Here is a 27,120-nt window from a genome sequence, read left to right on the forward strand (position 1 = left end):
GGTGTACAGTCTCCCAGACTATGCTGAGGATAAGCCAATCTGGAAAAGTGAAAAGGAATGAGCTCCCTGGCTTTACAGTAGGGAAAGAAGCTTGATTGAAAAAAAAAAAAGGATATTGATAAATCAGAAAATGTCTAGTGAAAGCAAGAGTTTGCTTGTCTCTAAAAGAGAGAGGTCTATTCTCCAAAGATACTAGCATAAAACTGGAGTATAGTAAGGGTAGAAGGGCTTATATATCGGACTAATATTGGCGTTGGATAGTCTCCAAGTGTTTCATCTCCAGTAGGAAGCTGTATAAACCTCTTGTCTCAGAACACTGTAGCCCTTAGGCTGATTTCACAATGACCCACTTATGTTAACACAAAGTGGAAGTAAAGTAGAAGAAAACTGCATCATTTTAAATCCAATGTAGCGCTTCACACGCACTTAAAAAAAAAAATCCTGCTTGCTGCAATTTTGGTGCATGCTTGGTCTGGTTAAAAAAAAAAAAAAAAAAAAAAGTATGCCTCTATTGAAATAAATGAAAAAGAAAAAAAAAAGCTCAGGCCCAGGTTCACAGTATCCCATTAAGAGGGAAATCACAATGGTACCCTTCTAATCAATGCAACTTTGAAAAAGGTTCCTGATGGACTTCAGTGTGATTGAAGCTCAATAGAATTCTATGTTATTGCATAAAAGTCGCATCAGCATAGAAGCAACTTTGATAGAGGAGTTCAAAGGAAGGATCGATCAAAGAATCGATCGAAAGAAAGGGCCGATTGATGGATCGATTGATCGAAGAAAGAATCAAAACCGCTTCAATGTGAACCTAGCCTTAGGCACAAGGATGACCAGGGAGAAGAAGTAGCACTGCATAGTCAAACCGGAAATCACACTAGAAGTGGGAAGTGATATGGGGAAAATGCAAAGCAAACATAAAAACAACGCATCATGCGTTGCGTTAAATTTAACGCAACGTGGCAAAAACACATGTGCATTTTTGATGCAGAGCAGTGTTAAAGTAGCCTTAATGATATATACAGTATGTGCTCATAGTGAGCTCATCTTACCAGCAAAATTTACACTGAAATACAGTATTTAAAAATACTATGTAAACCATATACGGATGCTAAAATGAATACCACACCATTTTATGTATATTTTGCTAGTAAAAAACAAAGGCCTGGATACATTTGCAAATACATGTGGAAGCAATTCTTCAGTATCTAAAAGTGCATTTATAATCATTAAGAGTATTAAAAGTGGGACATAAAACAAAGCTCTTCACAGAAATATTACCTGGAGACTACCTCACACCCCCTTAAAGGTATATGCAGTGGCAGCCCGTCAATAGGGGGCACAGCCACCCCAAAGCTACTTTAAAAAAAAAAAAAAAAAAAAAAAAACAGTACATGCCAAGACTGAAGGGGGGAGGGGGGCAGAAGGGACACCTGATATGCTTTTAACACTGTGTCCTGAGTAACTCCACAGCAGCACTTTTAATCTCCAACTTTACTTCCCCCTCTCTCCATGTAATGCACGTCTTTACACCATCCCCATCACCCGCTCCTTCACCAACTCCTGTTTGCTCTCCCCTGCTCACATAGCTCTTCACATCCTACCATTCCAATCACTGACACCCTTTCCATCCCACATTACTTTTTATCTCTTCCAAACTGTTCAGAAGCTCAATACATTCTCTGCCTAATGTGTATATATGTCGGCAGAATGGCACGGCTCGGCACAATCACGTAAGGGTACGTCCCCTTTAAGTGCCCAGCCGTGGGTCGTGCGCGACCCAGTCTGAAGCTCCGCGGCCGCTGGACCCGATCGCCGCTGGTGTCCCGCGATCGGTCACAGGAGCTGAAGAACGGAGAGAGGTGTGTGTAAACACACCTTCCCCATTTTTCACAGTGGCAGTGTCACTGATCGTCTGTTCCCCGATATAGGGAAAGACGATCAATGATGTCTTAAGTCCAGCCCTGCCCCCCTACAGTTAGGAACACATATGGAGGTCACACTTAACCCCTACAGCGCCTCCTAGTGGTTAACTCCTAAACTGCAATGGTCATTTTCACAGTAATCAATGTAATTTTCACTGCAAAAAGTGCTATAAAAATGCAATGGTCCCAAAAATGTGTCAAAATTGTCCGATGTGTCCACCATAATGTCGCAGTCACGAAAAAAATCGCTGATCGCCGCCATTAGTAGTAAAAAAAAAAATGTATTAATAAAAATGCCATAAAACTATCCCCTATTTTGTAAATGCTATAAATTTTGCGCAAACCAATCGTTTAACGCTTATTGCGATTTTTTTTTTAACAAAAATAGGTAGAAGAATACGTATCGGCCTATATATTTTTTGGGGATATTTATTATAGCAAAAAGTAAAAAATTGTTTTTTTTTAAAAAAAAGTCACTATTTTTGTTTATAGCGCAAAAAATAAAAACCGCAGAGGTGATCAAATACCACCAAAAGAAAGCTCCATTTGTGGGGAAAAAAGGACAGCAATTTTGTTTGGGAGCCACATCGCACGACCGCGCAATTGTCAGTTAAAGCGACGCAGTGCCGAATCGCAAAAAAGGGGCAAGGTCCTTTAGCTGCATAATGGTCCGGGTCTTAAGTGGTTAAGGTGGCCGTAGTAGGAATGGAATTAAAAAGTAATCTATTCTATGGCAACCTTAAATGGATGCAGAGACTGTACTGAGCTGCTTAACAGTTTGGAAGAGAGAAAAAGTAATGTGGGATGGAGAGGATGTCAGTCAGTTATTGGTCCCCTAGAGAGGAAAGCCTAGATCTGAAACCACACTTGTAAAGAAGAATTCAGCACAGGGATGATGAGAACCACTCATAATGGGCACAGCCGGTGTACAGACCTGGGAACTTGGCACAGTGATGGTGGGCACCTCTTATAATGGGCACAACAAGTGTACAGACCTTGGAACTCCGCACAGGGAAGGTGAAAACCCCTCAATGGGCACAGCGGGTGTACAGATCTGGGTCCTCAGCACAGGGATGGTGGGAACACCTCATAATGGGTACAGTGGGTGTACAGACCAGGGAACTTGGCACAAGGATGATGGGAGCCACTCATAATGGGCACAGTAGGGGTACAGACCTGGAAATTTGAAACAGGGATGATGGGAACTCATAATGGGCACAGCAGGTGTACAGACTCGGGAACTTGGCACAGGAATGATGGGAACCTCTCATAATGGGTACAGCAGGTATACAGACCCAGAAACTCGACACAGGGAAAGTGAGAACCCCTCATAATGGGCACAGCAGGTGTACAGACCCAGGAAATTAGCACAGGGATGATAGGAATGCTCATAATGGGAACAGTAGGCGTACAGACCAGGGAACTCAGTACAGGGATGGTGGGAACCCCTCATAATGGGCACAGCAGGTGTACAAACCCAGGAACACAGTACAGGAATAGTGACAACCCCTCATTATGGGCACAGTGAGGCTGCAATTGATGGGCACAGTTTTACCCAGCAGTAATGATATATAATCACCTGATAAATGGCTATTTACAGCCCTGCATTACTAAAATTTTAATTTTTCAGTTTGTGCCCCCCCCCCCCCCCCCTTCAAATATGTTGTGCACCAGCCGCCACTGACTTCCAGATAGATACTTCTTACACAGCCTTGAACGGAAGTCAGCAAGAACTTTCTACCCTTCCCTGCTGCATTTTACATTAAAATATAAGAGAGCTCGACAAAGTTTAATTAACACTGCTGCCCTACATAAAGCCAGGCGATGCTACAACAATAGGAAAAGGAAACCATGCCCCAGTCTACCAAAAACAGACATGTCAAAAAGAAAAAACACAAAAAGTAATTTTTTTTAGTTAACAGTTGTTACATAAAACACTGCATATCAATATCAAAACATGGCATTCCATAATCAATTGCTAGCAGTTCAACCATGAAATACAGTTAACTAAAAAAAAACAGGCCACGTACAATTATCTAAGGATCTCTACTGACTCACTGGAGTTGATTTACTAAAGGCATATAGACTGGGCACTTTGCAAGTGCGGTTGCACTAATTTCCCTTAGTAAATGTAACCTGGTAAAGCTTCCCTTTGTAAATACTACCCAATCAGGTGCAAGGAAAAAATAATAATTTTTGCTTGTACATGATTGGATGACGAAAAACAGCAGAGCTTTACCACATTTACGAAGCTCTGGAGAAAATGAGTGCAATTGTACTTGCAAAGTGCCCAATCTATTTGCCTTTAGTAAATCCACCCCCATGCATTCCTAAAACACTATAAAACGGTTCTACTTTAACTGTAATACACATGCACAAAACAGACACCAGCATGCTCCAAGACAAACCTTCTTCCTCTTCCAGTTCTGTATGCTCTGCATACATGGCGGCATAAGGTAAAAAAAGATAAATAATTAGGAAAAGGTTAGTTTTATTGCATGATCTGATCTCTGCACACCAAATACTACTTTTTGCATTTTACACAAAACAAAATAAACAAATGGAATGTTCTGGCAATTGAAACCAACTATTTAGCAGTTGTAAACTCTATACACCACTTGTACCTACAGGTAAGCCTATAAGGCGGCTTACCTGTAGGTACTGTGTATATTCCCTAAACTTGCACAGTTTAGGAGATATTCAATGTGCATGCAGCCAATGACATTGACGCATGCGCTCTGAAGGTGCGGCTTACAAGTGCCAGACCTGAGCCCGTGACGGAAATGGTGGCTCCAGAGTGCATGCGCAGGAGTGACGTCATTGTAGCTCCAACCACTCAGTGTCAGAGCCCACAAACCCGGAAGAAACCCCAGGGGAAGATGTCAGCCGTCACAGCGGTGAGCTGGTGCCGCTGGAAGGGCTTCATTCTTAGGTATTCTATAATGTGCTAGTATTTTATTCAGCAGTTTACAACACTTTAACATGCTAGTACCTGGTACCCTCTAGAATTGCTCACTGGAAGCCTGGGTATCAATAGCTATGTTTGAGGTGGTGCGAACTTCTCTCCATATACCGTATGGTGGACATGTCTTGTAGTTAGAAAAGTTTCAACTGATCTCTAAGCTTTTGGACTTTGGATTCCCTTCTTAGCCCAACACGCTCTGCTAAATCTCAGGGCCCATTCCCTCGGGGCGGACCGATGGGGTTCGCCTGTCAAGTTTTTAGGCAGACCCAAAAAGGCCCTCCAGTCTCCTATATGTATGGAGCGACGGGTATCAATGGACCGGTGTCCATTGATGCCTGTCGACATACAGTCCGATCACGTCTGCCCAGACATTAGGTGGGTAGGATCGGATGCCAGTTGAGTGTAAACATCCTACAGCCATAGAGGACTGCCAGACGTGTCCGCTCTGCATGAGTGGAGCAGATACAGACCAGCCATCCACCTGCGCAGCAGGGATCAGCGGACAGATTGCCCTCTAAGCAGGCAGACTCCAGCAGAGCCCACAGCATGTTTAAGGGGCCTTAAACCATCTTGCCTTTCCAGAAATAGCTTCCAACTTCTTTATCATGTCCATGTCCTGACAGAAGCTAAGCAAACAATTGCACGAGCCTGGAAATCATCCACTGTCTCCCTTACTGAAAACAAAAAACAGAATCAACTCATTCAGTCTACATGAGAAAACTGAAGCCAAATTGACAGACAAAATTAATAAATTTCTGGCCTTCAAACCTCAAGCCCTTTGGCCTCAGACACAATGGACATTTTTTTAAACTACCCCAAGGGTCATGTGGCATTTTATCCTGCCTCCAAATGCAGGAGAGTCCAAATGTAAAAAAATCTACTGTCAATGCGTCCAGGAGCAAAAGCGTATTGGGTGGGAAAAAAAACACTTGATGCATGTAAACAAAACTTTAAACGCCAAGTGCATTTAGTGCCTTGGACCTTAATCTAATAGCCCAAATAAATTATTGTTCTAGCCAATGAAATGAATTAACACCCAAGCACTTGATGTGCCTAAACGTGCTTAAATGCGTTCTACGTTTTTTTTTTCTGCCAAAACTCTGCTGCCAGGAGGAAAGGCTTCCAGGAGAGTTTGCAAAATGTCCTTTGTACATGAAGCCTAAATGTATCCCTACTGGCTTCAACCTGAGCCTTCTAGAACTCTTATTAGGGTGTGTGCTACCCATTTTTTGTTCTTCTTTTTCTTCCTCCCTTCTTGAATCCCCCTCCCAATAAATTTTGTGCAAGACACTCCTTTGTCCTTGTCACCATATGTTGTTAATGATTTCACTTATATATTTTCACTAGCAGTAACCTCTCTACCCGTACAACATTTTCATCGATGTTCCTCTCCTACGCACTTTATTCTATAAAACATTATTATTTGGTATGTTTATATAGCACATTTTATTTGATACATTGGAAGCTCTGTGCACTTTCAGCATCTAAAAGGGTGTGTATAAAGAGTATTTGTTTTATTTTTTTTAGACATAACTAGATGCATTTAAATATGGTGTAGGGAACAAGAGATACACATTACAGCCATTTATGACCCGTCTTGTATACCTTCTCTATTGTCGGTATAACTAGGAAGGAATTTGTGACATTATATACCCCAGGTAATATCTCAACGCATAGTTGATTAACCACTTGCCGACCGCTGCACGCCAAAATATGTCGGCAGAATGGCAGCGGTGGGCAAGTGGGCATACAGGTGCCTCCCCTTTAAGAAGCCGGGCGTGCGCACCCGATGCACTCTCCGTGACTGTGCCCGTGGGCCCCGCAAACTCGATGTTTGCTGGCGGCCCGCGATCATGTCACTGAGAGGCAGAATGGGAAGATGCCTATGTAAACAAGGCATTTCCCTGATCGGTCTAGTGACAGGACAGTGATCTATTGCTCCCCATCATCGGGAGCAGTGATCACTGTTGTGTCACTGGTAGCCTATCCCCCCCCCCCCACATTTTGTAGACGCTATAACTTTTGCACAAACCAATCAATATACACTTATTGCGATTTATTTTTTGGGGATATTATTGCAAAAAGTTTAAAAAATATTGCTTTTTTTTTTAAATTGTCACTCTTCTTTTGTTTATAGTGCAAAAAAATAATAATTGCAGAGGTGATCAAATACCACCAAAAGAAAGCTCTATTTGTGGGGGAAAAAAAGGATGTCTATTTTGTTTCGGTGAAATGTCGCAGAACCGCGCAATTGTCAATTTAAATCGACGCAGTGCCGAATCACAAAATGGCTCTGGTCAGGAATGGGGTAAATTATTCGTTGCTGAAGTGGTTAAGTATTGTCATGTGCACTCTTTTATTATTTTTCAACTGTAACATTCTCAAACCTTCAATCCTAAGAGAAGACTGCACTGTAAACCAAGGGATTGATTTACAAAGATTTGCATTGCCATCTGCTCAGCGAAAGCGCATTTATACATTTGTTTGTGCGCATGGGGCAAAAAAAAAAACAAGTGTAAACAGGCTAAATTATGTGCTACTTAAATGGAAAATAAAAACAGAAAATATAGCATTTGGCCACTTGATGGAGCTAGGTATTCGTATATGGACAATAATAAGTAAAATTATTCTCTGTGCAAACCTATTAAACAAGCAATGTATGTTAAGTTGTTGCTGACCACACTTATGTACTTCCCACATAGAATGAATACAAAATTGGAGGTGCTGCGCCACGGTTTCTGTATTATTAAATAAGTTATGTAGGCTATTATCCTTTATGTGCAGCAATATTAAATGTGAATTTTTGTTGCAAAGACTATAGTCAAAATCAGATGACACAAGAAAAAACCTACGTTAGACTTACCGGTAACGGTATTTCTACGAACCTTCCAGAATGGCACACACACCTGAGAGATGAGGGCTCCTCCCCACAGGAAACACAATCAATTGACAACTTGTTATAAGTCTCCACCCTTTCCCTTGATCCCAAGTATGTAATAAAGTAATCCTGAACTGGTTCACAAAGGACATCGTTCCACATAGGTACGTCCTACCTAGTGCTGTGCTTATCTTTCCCTCCACATAGGGCGGGATGTAGGCCTGCCGTACTGGAAGGTTCGTAGAAATACCGTTACCGGTAAGTCTAACGTAGGTTTTCTCCTATCACCTTCCAGGACGGCACACCTGAGAGGATAATAAAGGAAACCGACAGGCCTACTTTTAGGGTGGGACCCTTGCCTGCAAGGTCTTCCTGCTAAATGTCAGAATCTGACTTTTTTCCAAAAACCTCCACTCCCTAGTGTGTGATGAAGGTATCCTAGCTGGATCATGTAATTGACCTGCAGGTCTGCTCCACCTATGCCCGTCTCCTCTTCGAATGCAGGATCTAGGTGGCATGTGCTCTTAAAGAAAAATCTGAGAGCCTGTGAATTTTTTAAGATAGAAAGATTGGCTGTGCCAATATTTTAGCAATCGTGGTCAATAATATCTGCAACTGCTGCATAGGACCACCAAAAGTTTAATCAGAGATTTGTTCTGTGAAACAAGGAACTACTTTGATCAACCAAGAAACATCTGGTTTTAAGCCACTAGTCTGTTTAGGAGAATGGTTTAGAAAGAAAAAGAAGGTCTCCTGACAGGCAATTCTTGTGGGTCCCCTTATTGTTTGCCATAGTCATGGTGAAACAAGGAAATAACCCCACTTAAGGATACTAGATTAAGGGAAGCTTATTCCCTGGACTCAAATGACTGGACAGGAATGTAACCAAGCAGGGCGTTTGGTGTGCTCCTGCACCATTCATCAGAATGCATGTGCCTCTATAGCGAGGACACTTATTGGTCAGTGTCAGGACCACAGGATGTCTTGGCGTGGCTCACTCATGCGTCCGCCAACACGCGCGGACAAAACCCCTGACTCCAACGCACACTGCTAGACAGGTCAAAACGGCTGCTCTGCAAACCGGTTGGCAAGTAGGTCCAATCTTCCCCTGGGCATTCCCAACTTCTGGTTCTCTTCCCATCTGAATGCTGACATGTCAGATGTGAAAGTGTTCTATATCCCCAGGCTCCTTATAGCCCTGCGGGTAGATGCATTAAACTACGCAAAAAGGAGCCTGGTAAGAATTGCGAGTAACCACTGCATTTATTGGTATATAACAGAAAAAAAGAACAAAAGTGTCGGGAAAAGGAACTTTCCACAGCCCCCTGCGTATAACACGCAGGCACAGTTTACCCTATATTCTCAGGGCAAACACGTGAGTGCCACACGCCAACAAAATGCAGTATTTTGTAAATATCCAGTGTTTGAGATCATAATCCACTCCAAGCACCAGTGAGTGTTAAGTTAAGCAGATGCCTACCACAAGGGATTAATTCTATAGTAGGAGTAAAAGACGAATATTGGTTAGTCACATCCAGTTCGTCCAAGGGGGGAACATGAAGGATACATATTGAGCTGTAAACTTATCGGATTGGGTGAACCAGTCAGATAAGCTCTGATGTTGTATCTTCAAGCAAACAATTCCTGATCCTGAATAGCTTTGGGGACATCTGTGATGGACTCAGAGAGGCCCCTGACCCTAAAATTGTCCCTTCTAGAACGGTTCTCAAGGTCATCTATTCTGTTTAGGGCCACATCCAGTTGCTCTTGTAAAGATTGTATTTGGTCAGTGTTTTGGTTGGCTCTGGAGACAGTAATGTCCAGCTTATTTTCTATTATCTCCATCCTGGAACCCAGGTTCTGGAAGTCAGAACGTATCTCATTTGTGATTTTAATTGCTGTTTGAGCAAGTCCTCGCTCAAGTAGTTCAGAAAACTTCAGGAAAAGTTCCCCTGCAATCTGAGGAATCTCAATATCAGATTGTCCTGAGGGGGCTATGGTGATAGGGTATGCAGGTGCTGCTTCATGTGATGAGCCAGCATAGCGAATCAATGGGGATTCTAACTGGACTGAGGTGGCTAGTGGTGATGACATGGGGCCCGAGGAGCCCTGGACAGACATAGGGGAAAAGTTCAGAGTAGCAGGAGAGATTACTTGCCTCACTTCAGAGCCTCCCCCAGTATAGGGCGCTTGTGGCTGAGGCGCAGCCGCCATCTTGGATTCGACCTGTTTCTCCACCGCGGTGAATTTCGTTTCCAGGCCCTTCCGGACCGCACTGCTGTACATGGGGTGAACGACCGGGTGTTCCCCTATCGAATCCTCCCCTCAGATAGCGTCGCACCGCCGTGAATCGGGTGCTAGGGCTGACGGAGGGCTGTGACAGAGCGGAGCTCCCGGCTTAAGCGGCCATCTTGGACGCCTCCGCGCATGCGCCGGCAGGTTAGCATTTTATGCTTCTCATACCGCCCTAAGTGGTTTTGTTGCCTAAGGCACAAGAAGTTTTGATTAACTCTTACACACTGATAGATATAGCAGCAGTGTGAGGAGGAAATGATAGGTTGGAACTAATAAGTAACCCCCTCAAGGGTAACTATATATATATATATATATATATATATATATATATATATATATAAATAAAAGATATCCCTTATGGGCGCCTATGCCCCTAGCTTAAGAGTTTTGAAGGTAGGTTTTGCGGGGTTAAAAACCCCTAACAGCACCATTGTAAGCTGTCTGTCAGATTCATGGCAGCTGGCTCTAATCCTTTAGGGATTGATGGAGTGGAAAACAACACCCTGGATTGAGCCTTGCTCAGCCCCCTATATGAAATTATTCTAGGGACTTCTAGAATCTCCTCAGAGGCCTATATTGCCTGCAGGAGTCCACCCAGACCCTCTAGGGTGAAGGGGCGTCCTGTTCTGCTTGGCTTTCCCTTATCCTCCCTGTCTTCCTTTGCTTCCTCTACTGGCTAGAGGGAATGACTGTGAAAGCGGGGGAAGGGCACTAAATCCCATTCAGACGAGGCCTTCCTGGGAGGATGTGTCTTCTCTAGGGATAAGCTCCTCTATGTCAGACCTTAAGTTACTGACTGCCTGGTGGCTTCACGGAAGGTTTTGACTGTTGCTGGCCTTTCCGTCTGCATAGATGAGAGATACCTCATTATTGCAGGAGTCCCTTTCCCTGCTAAGTTATTAATGCATTCTTAGCAAAAGGGCTTTGAGTGGGAGTTTAGCCTTACAGTACCCACATATTTATTTTTAGAGGAGCTATGCCCTGTAGCGGCAGGAGATTGTTTATTTGGGGCCTCCTGGGTTCCGCTGGGGAGATTCTGTAAGACAAGAGATATACACATATGCATAACATTACTCTGTCCTCCCCTAGGACTGCAGGTTTGTACTGGGGAGGGGAAAGGGTAAGGTGAGAAGTGAAATTCAGTCCTGTTCTGGCTGGCTCCGGGATCTCAGACCCCTGAAGGCCAGGAGCTCTCACTCCCTTCCCTCCTCCCTTTCCAAGGGGGATTTGTACTCACCACACCCCGACCTGGATCTGCCTGCAGTCACATTTGCCTTCCTCTCCTCCTGTTCCATGAGGAGGTTGGCTGGGTCCTGGCTGTCGGTACCTCTGTGAGGGCTATCCGCAAGCCGACCACTTCCACCGCTCCACGCTGCCACGTTCACTTCCGGGTTGCGCTGTGAGGAACCGCCCACTTCCTGTGACGCGGTTCCTGTTTCTCTCAGAGAGAGGCATGGAGCGCAGTGCTCCTTATGGGAAGCAACCCCAGGGAAGGAGAGAGCAGTTCAATGGCGGCGTTCTTGCACTACAGCGATGGCTCGCCTTTCCTGCAGCTCAGAGCGCTGGTGCACGCCTGGAGCGACCTGTGAGATGGACCAAGCCTACAGGTTAGTTCAGCCCTCCCTGGCTTCCCTAAAACCTGTCTCAACAGGGGTACCTTTCGACCCTCCCCGGTCTCTAGGTTTAAAACAAAACAAACATGTTGCTGTGTTCGGGAGAAACACAATCAATACTGGGGATCAAGGGGAAAGGGTGGGGACTTATAACAAGTTGTCAATTGATTGTGTTTCCTGTGGGGAGGAGCCCTCATCTCTCAGGTGTGCCATCCTGGAAGGTGATAGGAGAAAGATAATGATTAAATAATAAAAATTGTGTATTATTGTACAAAAATGTAAACATAGTCCAAATCCTTAATCACTTTTAACCCAGCCACAGTACAAATACTGCATAATGGCAGCAGCTGCAGGCTCAGTCACATATACATTAGTGCTTCTGTCTCTTCTGGGTTAGGAGCATGCAGCGCACCCCTCCTGTAAACGCTGTGTCCACTGGACACAGTGGATTACTGTTACCGGTAACTAGGTATCATGTGATCGCTAGATTGTTTACATTGTTATCATGTGATTGCTATGACCAATCTGTCATGAATGGCTTTTCATTTATGAACAGCTTGCTTACTGTTGTGATCTGCGATTGGCCGACAGCAATCACGTTTGCTTAGCTGTAGCCAATCACTGATCACAACTGTAAGCAAGCGGTTTGTGACAGCTAAAACGATTGCTTATCTAGTGATCATCACTGTATAAGCAATAACCATATAACAAGAAAAATAATCTCAAATTACCCCCTAGAGTAGTACAGTGTCACTATAGTGACACGGAGAGCTATTTTGATTACAGTAAAAAAAAAAAAAAAGTAAAAAAAAAAATGAATATATGTATTTAATTTTTATTATTTTTTTATTTATTTTTTATACACTTTCACCAGTCCGTAACCCTGATCACCTCCACACCAGTCATATGACGCTGTACTGCACACAAAAAAAAAATTGGGAAAAAAAAAAAAAGTTTTTTTTATTTTTTATTATTATTATTATATAAATGAAAAAACAGTGGTAATTAAATACCACCAAAAGAAAGCTATATTTGTGTGAAAAAAATTATATAAATTTCATTCACATACAGTATTGCATGACCATGCAATTGCAAGCCAAGTTGCACAGTGTTGAAAAGCAAAAAATGGCCTGATCATTAACCTCTTGACCACCGCCCCATATCAAAAAGACATCCTCTTTTTAAAGATGGATATCTCGGTAACGGCAGCAGCTGCTGCCACAACCGAGATATCCATCTCTTCAGTGGGCGGTGCTGTACACGATAACGGGGGTCTCCGTGGCGGATTCGTCACGAGATCGCCGTTATCGGTGGCGGGAGAGGCCCCCCCCTCCCGCCGCTCTCCTGCCGCTTACCGGAGCCGTCGGTAGCGGCGGAGGCAATCGGGTCCGTTCGGCAGCTGACTGGGGTTGCGAGTGAGGGAAAAATGTCCTTCACCCGTCCCCATAGCTCTGCAGGGCGGAAGTGACGTCAAAACGTCAGTCTCGCAGAGCGTCTTAAAGAAACATTTTTTTTTTGTGATTTGAAAAAATGACAGTTTCAATTTTTTTTTCTTTTTTTTGCATTTAAGTCTAAATATAAGATCTGAGGTCTTTTTGACCCCAGATCTCATATTTAAGAGGACCCGTCATGCTTTTTTCTATTACAAGGGATGTTTACATTCCTTGTAATAGGAATAAAAGTGATCAATTTTTTTTATTTTTTTATTTAATTATAAAAAAAAATTTAAAGCGCCCCGTCCCGACGAGCTCGCGCACAGAAGCAAACGCATACGCGAGTAGCGCCCGCATATGAAAACTGTGTTCAAACCACACAAGTGAGGTATCGGCGCGATCGTTAGAGCGAGAGCAATAATTATAGCCCTAGACCTCCTCTGTAACTCAAAAAATGCAACCTGTAGAATATTTTAAACGTCGCCTATCGAGATTTTTAAGGGTAAAAGTTTGACGTCATGCCACGAGCGGGCGCAATTTTTAAGCGTGACATGTTGGGTATCATTTTACTTGGCGTAACATTATCTTTCACAATATATAAAAAAATTGGGCAAAATTTATTGTTGTCTTATTTTTTTAATTCAAAAAAGTATTTTTTTTCCAAAAAAAGTGCGCTTGTAAGACCGCTGCACAAATACGGTGTGACTTGCGGGCGCAATTTTTAAGCGTGACATGTTGGGTATCATTTTACTCGGCGTAACATTATCTTTCACAATATATAAAAAATTGGGCAAAATTTATTGTTGTCTTATTTTTTAATTCAAAAAAGTTATTTTTTTCCAAAAAAAGTGCGATTGTAAGACCGCTGCACAAATACGGTGTTACAAAAAGTATTGCAAATACAGCCTTCTGATATTGACACTGGTTGATCTATTCGGTATAAATCTGGACTAATCTGGATGTATACGTTTCTGGATAAATTTGTTTATCCTAGCCGCCAACACCCTAGCCAATATTTTTACATCGGAGCACAGTAATGATATCGGTCTATAAGATGATGTATCCAATTGATCCTTTCCTTCTTTCTGGAACACTATTATAGTGGCTTCTGACATCAAGGCAGGCAACCTCCCCCTTCTAATGCCCAATTTAGCACCTTTAGTAGTTCCGGGAGTAGCACCTCGCCGTACTGTTTGTAAATCTCTGCTGGTAGACCATCTGGTCCAGGGGACTTCTGATTAGACCTCCCCCCACTGCCTGTTGCAGTTCCTCTAAAGTTATTGGGGCTTCTATAATGTTTCTATCCTCCTCTGTCAGAACTGGCATTTCTATTCCCCTTCTTTTTGATTTGTATAGCTCCTGGTAATATGCCACAAATGTATCCAAAATTACGGATGTTTGAGAGGATATCTCATGTCCTGACTGCGGGGATGCTAGAGGGTGCCGAGTTAGTTTTAGCTAAGAGTGCCAATGTGTGGCCTACACTTTCCCCTTCCACAAATGCACTCTGTCTTTGGAAAAGGCGTTTATTCTCCACTTTCCTGTTGACTGCCATCTTATATTCCTGCTGTTTCTCGAGCCATCTTCTTTGATTTATCAATGTAGGGCTCTCTACATATTGTTTTTCTGCCTCCAAAACTTCTTTCCTAATTCTCTCCTCCCATTCCCTGGAGTTTTTCCTAATCTTGGCCACCTGCTGGATCAATATCATATACCTATTTCAGTGACAATGCACTCTGTCGTCCCCGGAGTGACCCAGACTATGAACGACCCCACAAAGTTTGTCCCCTTAAAAAATACTTCTCCCAGAAAATGGCAGGTGTGCATGTGTCCCAACAAAACATTTGCATTGAAGAGTCCTTTTTATGAGGCTTGCAATACAGTAATATCTCCCCAGCAGTGGCAAGATAGTTTGACACTTGTTAACCTTGTTCCATAAGGGGTACAGTTTGTACGTGGACAACTTGTATGCAAGCGTGACACATGACTTGTTAACACCCCATTTAGAAAAGCCTGCTTGCGCAATGAAGTGGAAGGACAAATAGGATTTAGGATTTATTCATCCGGTTTTCCATTCACGCAGACAAGACAGTCCAAATTAACACGGTTTGTCTGGAGTCATTGAAAAGCCACTCTGTGTCCATGAATATAATCTTTATATGGGAGGTGTAGACTTCAATGACCAAATGATCAAGCCATATTTATTTTATGTTTTTGTTATTTATAAAACTACAGGAAGAACTGGATTCTTCCCAAAATTTCAGGAAGCGATCATCACAGCCCCTTTGTATCCAGAAAGTACTGTGGCCCAAAGCCAAAATCTGGATGCAGATAGCCACCTGCATTTGAAGCATTTTCCAGATGTCTTCCCAGGTACCCCAACACAAATGGCAAAAAAAAAAAAAAAAAAAATGTTATATCTGTAGTAAATGTGAAGAGAGGCATGACACCCTTTTTTGTTTTTGTCCCACCTGCCCTGGCCAACCTGGCTTCTGCATCAAGGACTACTTCTGTCAATACCACACACTAGTGGAATATTAGTCTAGGGTACAGCGCACACACACAATTCTGCACAAAGAAGGGTCTCTAAAGATTTTAATCAGGAAACTCTCCATCACATTCGGACAGACACTAAAATCAAAGGCTGTATGTAAATGTTATGGTTCTAAAAAGTAATAAAAGAGTAAACAAAACAGTGTTTTATTGAGTTTAAGTAGATGTAAACCTGAAATTTGAACTGGGCACATATCTGTAGTGTTTTGTGATCTCTCTTTAACGCTCTGTGTCCTCTAGCTTTGTCCTGCTCCTTTCGTCTCTTATCAGCCTGAGAACTTTTGACAAGCTCTCAGAGACCCAGAGATAGACGTGTTGGAGGAGGTTGCTATACATAGATTAGCACATTGCTAAACTTTACACAGGCAACCTCTGCATGTGTGGGAAGGGGGGGGGGGGTGTCTTTCCTCCAATCATATGTCTCACAGTGTCTAGCATTGATCCCCTTTTACAGGGGAATCAGGAAGTGAAAATTCTAGCAGAACATGCACTTTATACAGTAAACCGTATAGGAAGGTGAAGACAGAAAATATACATAGAAAACGTATATATGGAGATTTTTCAATAGACATCCTCCCCTTCACGCGCTCCCCGCGATCACCCGGCCCCTTACCACGTAATCAGATGTCAGCCAATGACAGCTGATCGCGTGATGTAAACAACCGCCGGTAAATCTTTTTTTGCTCCTCACACTGACAGCATGAGGAGAAAAAAAAGCCGATCCTCGGCTTATGTGTAAGGGACAATCGTCCTGAAGAGGAAGGAGGCAATTCTGCCTTGTCTGTGCCACCTATAAGTGCCCACAGTGCCACCTATCAATGCCCATGAGTGCCACCCATCAATGTCCAGCAGTTGTGTCAATCAGTGCCTCATCAGTGCCACCTAGCAGTGCTGCCTATCAGAGCCCATTACTGCCACCCATCTGAAAGAGAATGAACCTTCTCAACTCCATCTTGAAAGCCAGCATCCATTTTGTGATATATTAGCAAAATGGTTTTAACTTGTATTCTGCTTTAAATACTTTCTCTCACCCCTCACCTGTAAGCCATCTTGTTTAACAGTTCTTAGAGACATGTAACTACTCCTTAGTGATGCTGAAGAGCCTCTTATCACATTTCTGTCTTGAGTTATTGTTTATTGTTATGAGCACATGCTGTGAGAACTTCTAGATGCAATATTGTTTACTGTTAATGTTCTATCAACAATGGAAAACTACTGTGTGACCAGAACTCTGCTTGTAACACTTATTTTGTCTTTTAGATCACTCTAAACAAACCAAACCTGTGTGTGTGCGCACACAAGTGTTTAGAGCTGGTCTCTATGGGCCCATATTGGGAACAAAGGAATAACTGGGTCAGATCTTAGTCTATTCGAACCAAGGAAGGGTTCACCCCAACACCATCAGTGCCCATCACTGCCACCCATCAGTGCCACCTATCAAAGCCCTTCAGTGCTGCCCACCAGTGCAGCCCTATCGGTGCCCACCAGTGCAGCCCTATCGGTGCCCACCAGTGCAGCCTCATCTGCATACATCAATGAAGGAGAAAAATTACCTGTTTAGAAAATGTATAACAAAATATATATATATATATATATATATATATATATATATATATATATATATATATATATATATATATAAAAAAAAATTAATTTATATAACAAAAATTAAAAACCGCAGAGGTGATCAAATACCACCAAAGGAAAGCACTATTTGTGGGAAAAATGATGATTCATTTAGGTACAGTGTTGTATGATAGCGCAATTGCAATTCAAATTGGTCTGGGCAGGAGGGGGGTTTAAGTGCCCAGTAAGCAAGTGGTTAAGGATTTGGACTGCAGTTCACATTTTTACATTGTTTGCACCATAATACCAAATTGTTATGATTTTGGCTATAGTCTCTGCAACAGAGATTCACAGATAATATTGCTGTACACAAAGGATAGATACTATATAACATATGTTAAAAATACGTCAAGCCTGTAGAAGGAGCAGTTGCCTCCGAGTGAGTAGCTTTGCCTAAAGCATCGATTCATCCTCTCCTTTCCTCTGCGGTCACATCCGCTTTGCAAGTGAGTTTCAGATGTGCTCCAGCTCTGTGTGAGGCAGCTCTGAGACACTATGCAGCATCCTCGGTTCCCCCTGCAAAACCATACTATCCATCTGCCACAAGCGGTTCCTTGGAGAAACAGATGATCGGGACAGTGCTTATGTGAGACAAGTCGGTATTCATCTTACAATTTGTGAGTGGTTTAAACCATTGTTTTATTAAACAGTAATTTGTATACTGCACTTGGTATTTCTACGAGCCTTTCAGGACAGCACCTTGGAGAGAGCGTAGCTCCACCTCTTCACAAGAAACACTTTAAAAAGCAGCTGCTTCCACCATGCCTTCAGTTGTTACCGAGAAATCCTCCGACATGCTGGAATATATAGGCAGACAATTACCAAGTCCCACAAATTATATCTTACTTATGATAATCAAGGGAGGGAAGTAGGCTGCTGTCCTGAAAGGCTCGTAGAAATACCGTCACCGGTATGTCTAAGGTTTTCTCCCTTCGCCTTTCAGAACAGCACCTTGGAGAGGATAACCAAGAAACTTACTTCAGGGTGGGACCACTGCCTGTAAAACCTTCCTACCAAAAGGACTGGTCCGAGGCTGACATCAGATCCAAGCGGTAGTGCCTTATGAAGGTTGAACAACTGGACCAAATGGCCCCCTTGCAGATTTGCTCAGGAGATTCCCCAGCCTTTTCTGCCCATGATGCTGCCACTGCTCTGGTAGAGTGAGGTAAAATACCCACTGGAGGTTCCAGTCCTAAAGAGATGTATGCCTCTTTAATGGCTTGCTTTAACCATCTTCCCAGGGTACTCTTGGAAGCCTTACTGCCCTTGTTAGCACCTTCCATCAGGATGAATAGTGAAGGAGACTTCCTGATATTCTTTGTTACTTCTAGATACTTTAGAAGACACCTCCTGACGTCCAAAGTGTGGAAGGCTTCTTCCCCAGGACCCGAAGGACAGGGGCAAAAGGTAGGGTGAATTATCTCCTGTGTACGGTGAAATATTGATGATATTTTTGGCAGGAAAGCTGGGTCTGTCTTTAAGACTAGCCTATCTGATAGACATCTGATAAAAGGTTCTTTAATTGAAAGAGCTTGTAACTCACTTATTCTTCGAGCAGAAGTTACTGCTACCAGCAGAATAGTTTTGAGTGTCAAAAATGTTAATGAAGACTCTTCTATAGGTTCAAACGGAGACTTAGTGAGAGCCTGAAGAACCAAAGACAAGTCCTATTTGGGAAAACTAACAATAGGTCTAGGTTTTACTTTATTTATTAATTTATTTATTATTTCGATTATTAAAAGGTTCCCTTGACAGGGTTTTTTTTTCCAAAAAACGGATAAGGCAGCTACCTGCGTCTTGAGGGTACTTGCTGCTAAACCTTTCTCCAATCCTTCTTGAAGAAATTCTAGAACCAAAATAGTATTACTAAAATTAAAGTTCTTGCTGGAACATCAGGTATTATAGACTTTCCAGACTTTAACGTATATAGCTCCGGTGACTTATTTTCTACTTGCCAGGAGGGTATTAATACGTTTTTCTGATAATCCCTTTAGTCTTAAGATTTTTTTCTTCAGAAACCAGGCTGTTAGGTTGGGATAGCCTGGATCTGGATGGAGAATCCGATTTTGAGACAACAGATCTGCCCTGATCGGCAACCTCCAAGGGGGTTTTGCTGAAAGGTTCATCAGGTTGGCAAACCAAGGCCTCTTTGGCCAGTAGGGGGCTATCAAGATTAGTTCTGTGGATTCCACTCTGAATTTTGCCAATACCCTTGGTATCAGTTGGAACGGGGGGAATGCGCAAGACAAAGGGAAGTCCCACTTGTGGGCCAACGGATCTATCCCGATAGCTTGATCCTGCCTCTGAAGAGAGAAGAAAGCTGGTGTATTTGCATTTTCTTGTTTTGCAAAGAGGTCCACCTAAAGAAACACCCATTTTTCTGTGATTTTCCTCGAATACCTCCTGGTTCAGAGACCACTCTGCTTCTCTTACTTCTTTCCTGCTGAGGAAATCTGCTAGAGTGTTTTCCGTACCTTTCAGATGGACTGCAGATATAGAGGCCAAGATGTTTTCTGCCCATCTCAGAATTTGATGAGCTAGCTCCATTAATTGTCCTGCTTTTTGTACCCCCTTGTTTTGTTAAATATATTACCGCTGTCATGTTGTCCGATAATATTTGTACATGTTTTTTTTAGGGTTAGCTGAAAAGAGAGAAGACTTAGCTGTATAGCCTTTAACGCCCTCCGATTTGAGGATCTCCTTGCCTCTGACTTTGACCAGACTCCTTGAGTTGTCTGTTATTCCAGGTGGGCTCCCCACCCCCATGCACTCGCATCCTGGGCCATGAATAAGCACTAAGTGTGAAACGCGTCGGCTGTTTTTGATTTCTGCTGTGTATTTGCGGTGTTTGCTCATGTTCCTTCAATAAAGACAACTCAAGAGTTCTTTGGTGTGCGGCCGTCCATCCGTCCTTTGCTACTTTTGCATCCGTTGTTACTCGTGAGTTACTGGAAGGTTCCAAAAGAAGCCCCTTCGAGATGTTTCTTTGGTTTCTCCACCACCAAATTGATCTTTTTGTCTTTGGTCCTATTTTGAACCTTTTTTCTAGGGGGTCCTGATAGGACCAATTCTTCAGGATGTCTGCCTGCAGAGGACGGGCATGAAATCTGACCCACTGAACCGAAGGAATTGCCGCTGTCAAGAGACCGAGAGTGGACATAGCTTGCCTCACCGAGATCTCTGAATCGCATTGAAGAGCAGGCTGCATTTTTTCTATCTCCCCTTGGGGGGGAAAAAATTCTCTGTTTTACTGAATCCCTCTCGTTGCCCAAGAACCTCACCCTTTGGGATGGTAGAAAATTGGATTTTTGGAGGTTGAGAAGCCAACCCAAACCCTTTAGGTGTTCTTGGGTTCTTTGCAGATTGACTTCCACCTGATCTCTTGAGTCTGCGAACAGCAGTAGATCGTCCAAGTAAGGTACTATTGGAATTCCCTTCCGCCTCAAGGGTTCCAGAGTCTCTGTTATCACTTTCGTGAACACTCTAGGAGAAGAGGAGACACCGAAAGGCAGGGCCTGAAATTGCAGGTGCCACACTTCTCCTCCCAGATTGACTGCTAGCTGCAGAAATTTTTGTGACTGGGGTGCTATTGGAACATGGAGATATGCATCTCTCAGGTTGATCGATGCCATGTGACAACCCGATGTTTTTTTGACCAAGAAAAATGTGGGAATAAAACCCTTTCCCCTGCTGATCCTTCGGTACTTGGGAAATAACTTCCTGTTGCATCAGTTCTTGCAAAAGAGACTTCATAGCCAGGGCTTTTTCCCAGTCCTTTGGTAGATTTGTGATGTAAAATCAATTTGGAGGAATCTGAGAATTCTAGTTGGTACCCCTGTCCGATTAGGCTCAGAACGAAAGGACTTCTTGTTTTTTCCCAAGCTGGAAGGAAGTTCTGTAATCTTCCCCCTACTGGGAGATGGTCATTGTTTTTTTAGGAGTTTGTTCGGGAGGTCTAAAGAGCTCCCCCTTCCCTGCCTGCTCCTCTGAGAAATCCAGGACTTTTTCTGTGCTTGGGCTCTTTCTTTATTGGTTTGCTGAAAAGGACGAAAATTTTTCCTTTGCTGCATCACTTTCTTCTTTTGTGGGAAAGCTTTTTTCTTATTTACTGTCCTGTCAAGGACAGACTCTAGTTCTGGCCCAAACATCAGGTCTGCTGAAAAGGGAATTCCGCATAATTTTACTTTGGAGGCAGAGTCCCCTGACTAGGTTTTTAGCCAGATGGCTCTTTTCGCCGAGTTAACCAGCGCTGAGGATCTGGCCGTCATCCTGATCGATTCTGCTAAAGCGTCTGCCATATATTTGACCGCTTTTAGCAAAGTGGGAAAGGACTCCAACAGATCCTTCCTGGAAGTGCCTGCTATCACATGGTTTTTAAGTTGCTCCAACCAACACGCCATGTTCCTGGCAACAACCGTGGCAGCCATTGCGGGTTTTAGATTGGACAATACTGTGTCCCAGGCTTTCTTCAGTAGCCTGTCTGTCCTTTTGTCCATAGCATCCTTAAGGATGCCTATATCCTCGAAAGCTAAATCGATCTTTCTAGATATTTGGGAGAAGGCAGCATCTATTTTTGTTTTTTTATTCCAAACCAACTCTTCCTTTTCCTCAAAAGAAAACCGTCTTGAGGGCTTTTGGAGAAAAACTGTCCTTTTTCTGGATCCATCCACTCTTTCTTAATAGTATCTGTTAGAATCTTATGAACTGGGAAGACGATGTTTAACTTCTTCCAGACCCTAATACATTTTGTCATGTACCGACAACTGGTATTTTTCCTCTTGGATTTCCAAAGTGGTATATATTGCCGTGAGCAATTCATATACCTCTTCAAGCAACAGTTTATACCTAGAGGATCTTGCCTCATCTTCCTCCTCATCCTCCGAATTAACGGTCGAGGGGGGGGAACGCTTCCCCTTTCATCCTCAGACTCACTCTCCACTAGTCTGGAAGTGGACGGAGGGAGACTGGATTGAGAACTCTGTTCCTGGCTGGAACTCTGGCCTTTTTTCTCTACCAGGGAACGCACTGTTCCTAGGGTCTCTGCCAACTCTTTTCTTACAGAGGATAAGAGATCTTACACTCCTGTGTAGTAGGGCTGCGCATCTTCACCGGTCTCACGGTTCGATGCGATTACGATTAACAAGTCCACGATTCGATTTGATTCCGCGATGCATCACGATTGCAGCGCAAGTGCGAATGGCTGTCCCCCCAAAATACTAAAGGAGATGATCAGACTGCAGACATGGTACAGGAGATGATCAGAGACTGCGGGCATAGTACAGGAGATGATCAGAGACTGCGGGCATAGTACAGGAGATGATCAGAGACTGCGGGCATAGTACAGGAGATGATCAGAGACTGCGGACATGCTACAGGAGATGATCAGAGACTGCGGACATGCTACAGGAGATGATCAGAGACTGCGGACATGCTACAGGAGATGATCAGAAACTGCAGACATGCTACAGGAGATGATCAGAGACTGCAGACATGCTACAGGAGATGATCAGAGACTGCAGACATGCTACAGGAGATGATCAGAGACTGCGGACATGCTATAGGAGATGATCAGGTGATGACTCCTCTCGCCCTAGGCGGCTCCTCCCTGCCAGCGATCTTCTGGGACACAACACAGGTCCCAGAAGATTGTCTGCCCAATGGCAGAGCGCAGTGCGGCTCCCGCAGTGCTTGCCCAGCCGTGAAGCCGTAAGCTGTCATAGCCCACCGTAAATTTGATGGCGCAGAGGAGAGGGAGAGGAGCGGGACTCTGTGCGGCAGCATCGCTAGACTGTGGGACAGGTAAGTGTCTGTTTATTAAAAGTCAGCAGCTACACTTTTTGTAGCTGCTGACTTTTAATAAACTAAAAAACGGTGGAACTCCGCTTTAAACAGTGCACTAATCTGGTGCACTACAGGGTACAGGAATTCACATAGGCTGCTGCTGGGAGGTCAGGAGGGATTAGAATTCACAGCAAACAGCCCTGTAAAGTTCCCTGTACTACTGTCTCTGTGCTGGCAGTTCCCCTGGGTTTGCCTGTTTGCACTTTCCAGCACACTAGGAGTTAACACAATGGAATGTGCAAACAGGAAGCCGGGAAATGTCAGCACAAAGCATGTGTAGGAGTCGGTGTAAGTAGAGTACAAACACATTTGTACTCTACTTGCTGCTGTTGACATAAATGTGCAGTAAAAATGCAGTACAAATCCATTAAGTGCCCACCGATGTATGTGCTTTTTAAAATATATTGTTTTTCATACCTCATTTAGCGTGTGTATATTACTGTATATCCCGTTCATGTGCCTGCATGGTCCGGCCCGCCTCTCTCACAAGTCTCTGGTCTCGTCTCTCCTGACTTCAGTGAGTTCTCAGCCCCGCCCACTGACTAGCTAGCTATCAGATCAGAAGAGAGGCGGGCGGGGCTGACGTCAGAAGAGATGTGTGAGGAGAGAGGCAGGCCGAGCCAGGCAGTCACACGAGCGGGATACATTGTGTATAAAGAAATGAGGTATGAAGCACCATATATTTAAAAAAAGCACATTCAGCGGTGGGCACTTAATGGATTATAACATCTTTTTTAGAAATGCAGTTATTTTGACAGCCGCACTTGGAGCGCTCTCCCGGGAGGGGCGGGGCAAGCCGGGATGACATCACACCCGACACTGATTTTGTCGGTCGCATGCATCGATGCCGCATCGGGCACCCCCGAATCGCGGTGCATCGATTAAATTCAGCACCCCTACTGTGTAGATTCTTCCCTCACTAGGTCCGCAAAGCAGGATCTTCACAGTGGTTTTGGCCAAGAATCCCTTAAAGGGTTTTTGCATGAGGGGCATTTTCTTCCTGTTGCGCTCTCTGATTTAGCTGTGGCTTTCTAAAACAACAGTAAACAGAAAAAAAAACAGGCCCTTTTTTAGGGTTAAATAAATCACCAATTAAGAGAACACACAGCACCCTTTAGCCGACACCCTATGTGCTACAGAGTCTCACTCCTTGCTGAACTGCTATTAGAGCATTAATACTAAAGCAGACAGCTGCAGGTTTAACCGCTTCCCGACCGCCGCATGTAGATATACATCGGCAGAATGGCACGTACAGGCACATTGGCGTACCTGTACGTCCCTGCCTTTCCGCGGGTCGGGGGTCCGATCGGGACCCCCTCCCCCCGCGCTACATGCGGCGGTCGGATTCCCGCGGGGAGTGATCCGGGACGACGGCGCGGCTATTCGTTTATAGCTGCTCCGTCGCCAACGCTCCCCGGAGCTGAAGAACGGGGAGAGCCGTATGTAAACACGGCTTCCCCGTGCTTCACTGTGGCGGCTGCATCGATCGAGTGATCCTTTTATAGGGAGACTTGATCGATGATGTCAGTCCTACAGCCACACCCCCCTACACTCCTAACTCCTACAGCGCCCCCTGTGGTTAACTCCCAAACTGCAACTGTCATTTTCACAATAAACAATGCAATTTAAATGCATTTTTTGCTGTGAAAATGACAATTGTCCCAAAAATGTGTCAAAATTGTCCGAAGTGTCCGCTGTGACGGTATTGGTATGATATCCCCGTCAAACAGTCCATTCTTCCCATAACAGAACATCCCAGAATCATCCACACGAGCCAAGGCTGAATGCTGGAACCAGACAGACTTTAATAGTATAACACACAGCTTATATGTAATTTCCAATTAATTAATTAACCTGAGCCCCTTCTAATCACAGTAAACAGTAACCACAGGGCTTCTTCACACAACACACTAGATCAATTAACATTTCAACAGCCTGTTAGCAGAGGGAGTCACACCTGAAATCACCTTCTAACACAGCATTAACCAAGCAGGGAGAATTTAAACTGAAGCATCCTTCACAATGGCCCCCCTTTTTCTCCCTGCTCCGGCAACCCGGTTGGACCTTCCCTGGTCCAGTAGGGTTCAGGGCTTTTAGTCCGAGGTTAACTCCGTTTGGCGTGACTGACCTCCCTTGGCAACTGCTTCAGACTCAGGTATGCCACCGGGTCGTCAGATCACACGCCGGTCAGTCCCCAAGTCTTTGTGCGATCTGCAGAGTCACCAGAAGTCAGCGAATGGGTCTGTGCGCCGCCGTCTAGGTGTCCCGCTATTGGAGGGGCAGGTTATGGCTCTGAAGTGACAATCACAGGAGATTCATAAAAAAAAAAAAAAAGTTATATTTGTTGAAATGCTGTAGCACTGGTGCTCAGAGTTCGGGGGGGGGCAAATCAGTGCCCCATAGGGTCAGCCACCCTCTGCTCCCTCCACAGCCGCCGGTTCTCCTCTTTGAGCTTCTCCAGCTCCATCTCCAGTTCATGGAGCCTGGGGGGGGTCAGCCTGCTGTGACCTCAGGTGGTTGTTCTCCTCCTCCATGCGGCTTATGCACTCCTCCAGCTCCATGTACTCACAGATCAGCTCCTGCTTGCTCATGTCCTGCAGGCTCTCCACGTGGTCCTTCATCATCAGGAACTGGGTGGTGGTGTAAGGGGCCACCGGTGGGCCCTTGGCGAACATCTCGGCCCGCATCTGGGACGCCCGCTGCGACTCCCTCTCCTCCAGTCGCTTCTTCTCCTCCCAGGTCAGCTTGTTATACGGCTTCCAGGACCTCTTCTTCTTGGAGGGTGGCCGGCGGTGCCTCTTTCTGCCCAGCTCCCTCCAGGGCCCCTCCGGCTCATGGCTGTCGCCCATGACCAGCTGACAATGGTGTTCCCTGTTGTCCGTAATAACAGATTGTACCATGAGGGCTTCGTAAGGGGTGCCCAATGGTTCTTCCGGACCCAGCTCCTGGGGATCCCAAGCCGAGTCTACACAATGGGCTGCTGCTGGTGGGCGGTACCCAGGTTGAGACCAATTTGACCTGGTGTTGTCATTCAGGGGGCAATTATGCTTGAAGTGACACAGCTGTTTGCACCGGAAGCAGCGTTGTTCGTTGTCCTCCTGGCGTGGATAGCGAGGGCTAGATGTCATCGGTCTGTTAGGAGGTTGGTATCTATCGGCTGGTGGGTGTGAGGGCGCCGTTGGTCGTGGAGGTTGTACCCGTGGTGTGACCTGGTTTGTCTTGCGAGTATCCGCATATTCATCCGCCAATTTCGCGGCCTCTGGTAGAGTCATGGGCTTGCGATCTCTCACCCAGTCTTTGACGTCCGTCTGGATGTGATTGTAAAATTGCTCCAGGAGCATTAGTTGCAAAATGTCCTCTGCAAAATGTCCTCTGCGATGGTGCTATACAGACTTGATACAATGTTGCAGAGACAGAACAGAACTCAGTCTGACATGTTTACCAGACTGTAACCCTTCACAAATTCAGAGATCACCTAAGGCAGTTTCTGTACATTTTTCCAGTCAACGCGCCCTTGAAGAGTATTTGCAGTCAAAAGCCACCCCAGTATATTATTGCGTGTTGGGGAATGTACGCATAATTGCATGTGTTCCCCTACACGAAAAAGCACTACTCTTTAGCAGACACACAGGGGTGCCATTAATTCTTAACGGTACTACCAAGCATTGGCAAACACGATGCATTTTTGGTGCACCAAGATTGTTAAAAAGGGTTGGAATTTCATTCCCTACATTTTAGCAGGCAGTGCAGCCTACTGAAATTAATAAGGTGGTGGGGGGTGGAAAAACCCATGATACACCAGTGGGGGGTCTGGATGGCACACCAAGGGGGAGGGGTTGGGGATCAGGACAGCACAGAAGCGGTTTCCTGGTGCAGGGCAGCACAGGGAGGCTGCTGTGACAGATCTACTTGTTCTGGTGTGCTGATCCTCACCAGCCCTCCTCTCTTGTCTATCCAACATGGTGTCATCCACCAGCATTTTAGATCTTTTGGA

At 44.5% G+C, this 27,120-nt stretch overlaps 1 protein-coding gene across 3 annotated transcripts in view; it reads right to left on the bottom strand.

The window, feature by feature from the left end:
* Positions 1–27,120, bottom strand: part of LOC120943551 (multidrug resistance-associated protein 1-like) — a 650,821-nt gene that overhangs the window by 194,313 nt on the left and 429,388 nt on the right. For 2 of the 3 annotated variants that reach the window (XM_040356917.1, XM_040356914.1), the window contains one exon: positions 4,331–4,357. The exons of the other annotated variant lie outside the window; for it this stretch is intronic. In XM_040356917.1, the coding sequence (XP_040212851.1) occupies positions 4,331–4,357 (27 nt within the window). The remainder of the gene's footprint in view (positions 1–4,330; positions 4,358–27,120) is intronic. 3 annotated transcript variants of the gene reach the window in all.

This window comes from Rana temporaria, chromosome 6, assembly GCF_905171775.1.
Source record: "Rana temporaria chromosome 6, aRanTem1.1, whole genome shotgun sequence".
Lineage (NCBI taxonomy): Eukaryota > Metazoa > Chordata > Amphibia > Anura > Ranidae > Rana > Rana temporaria.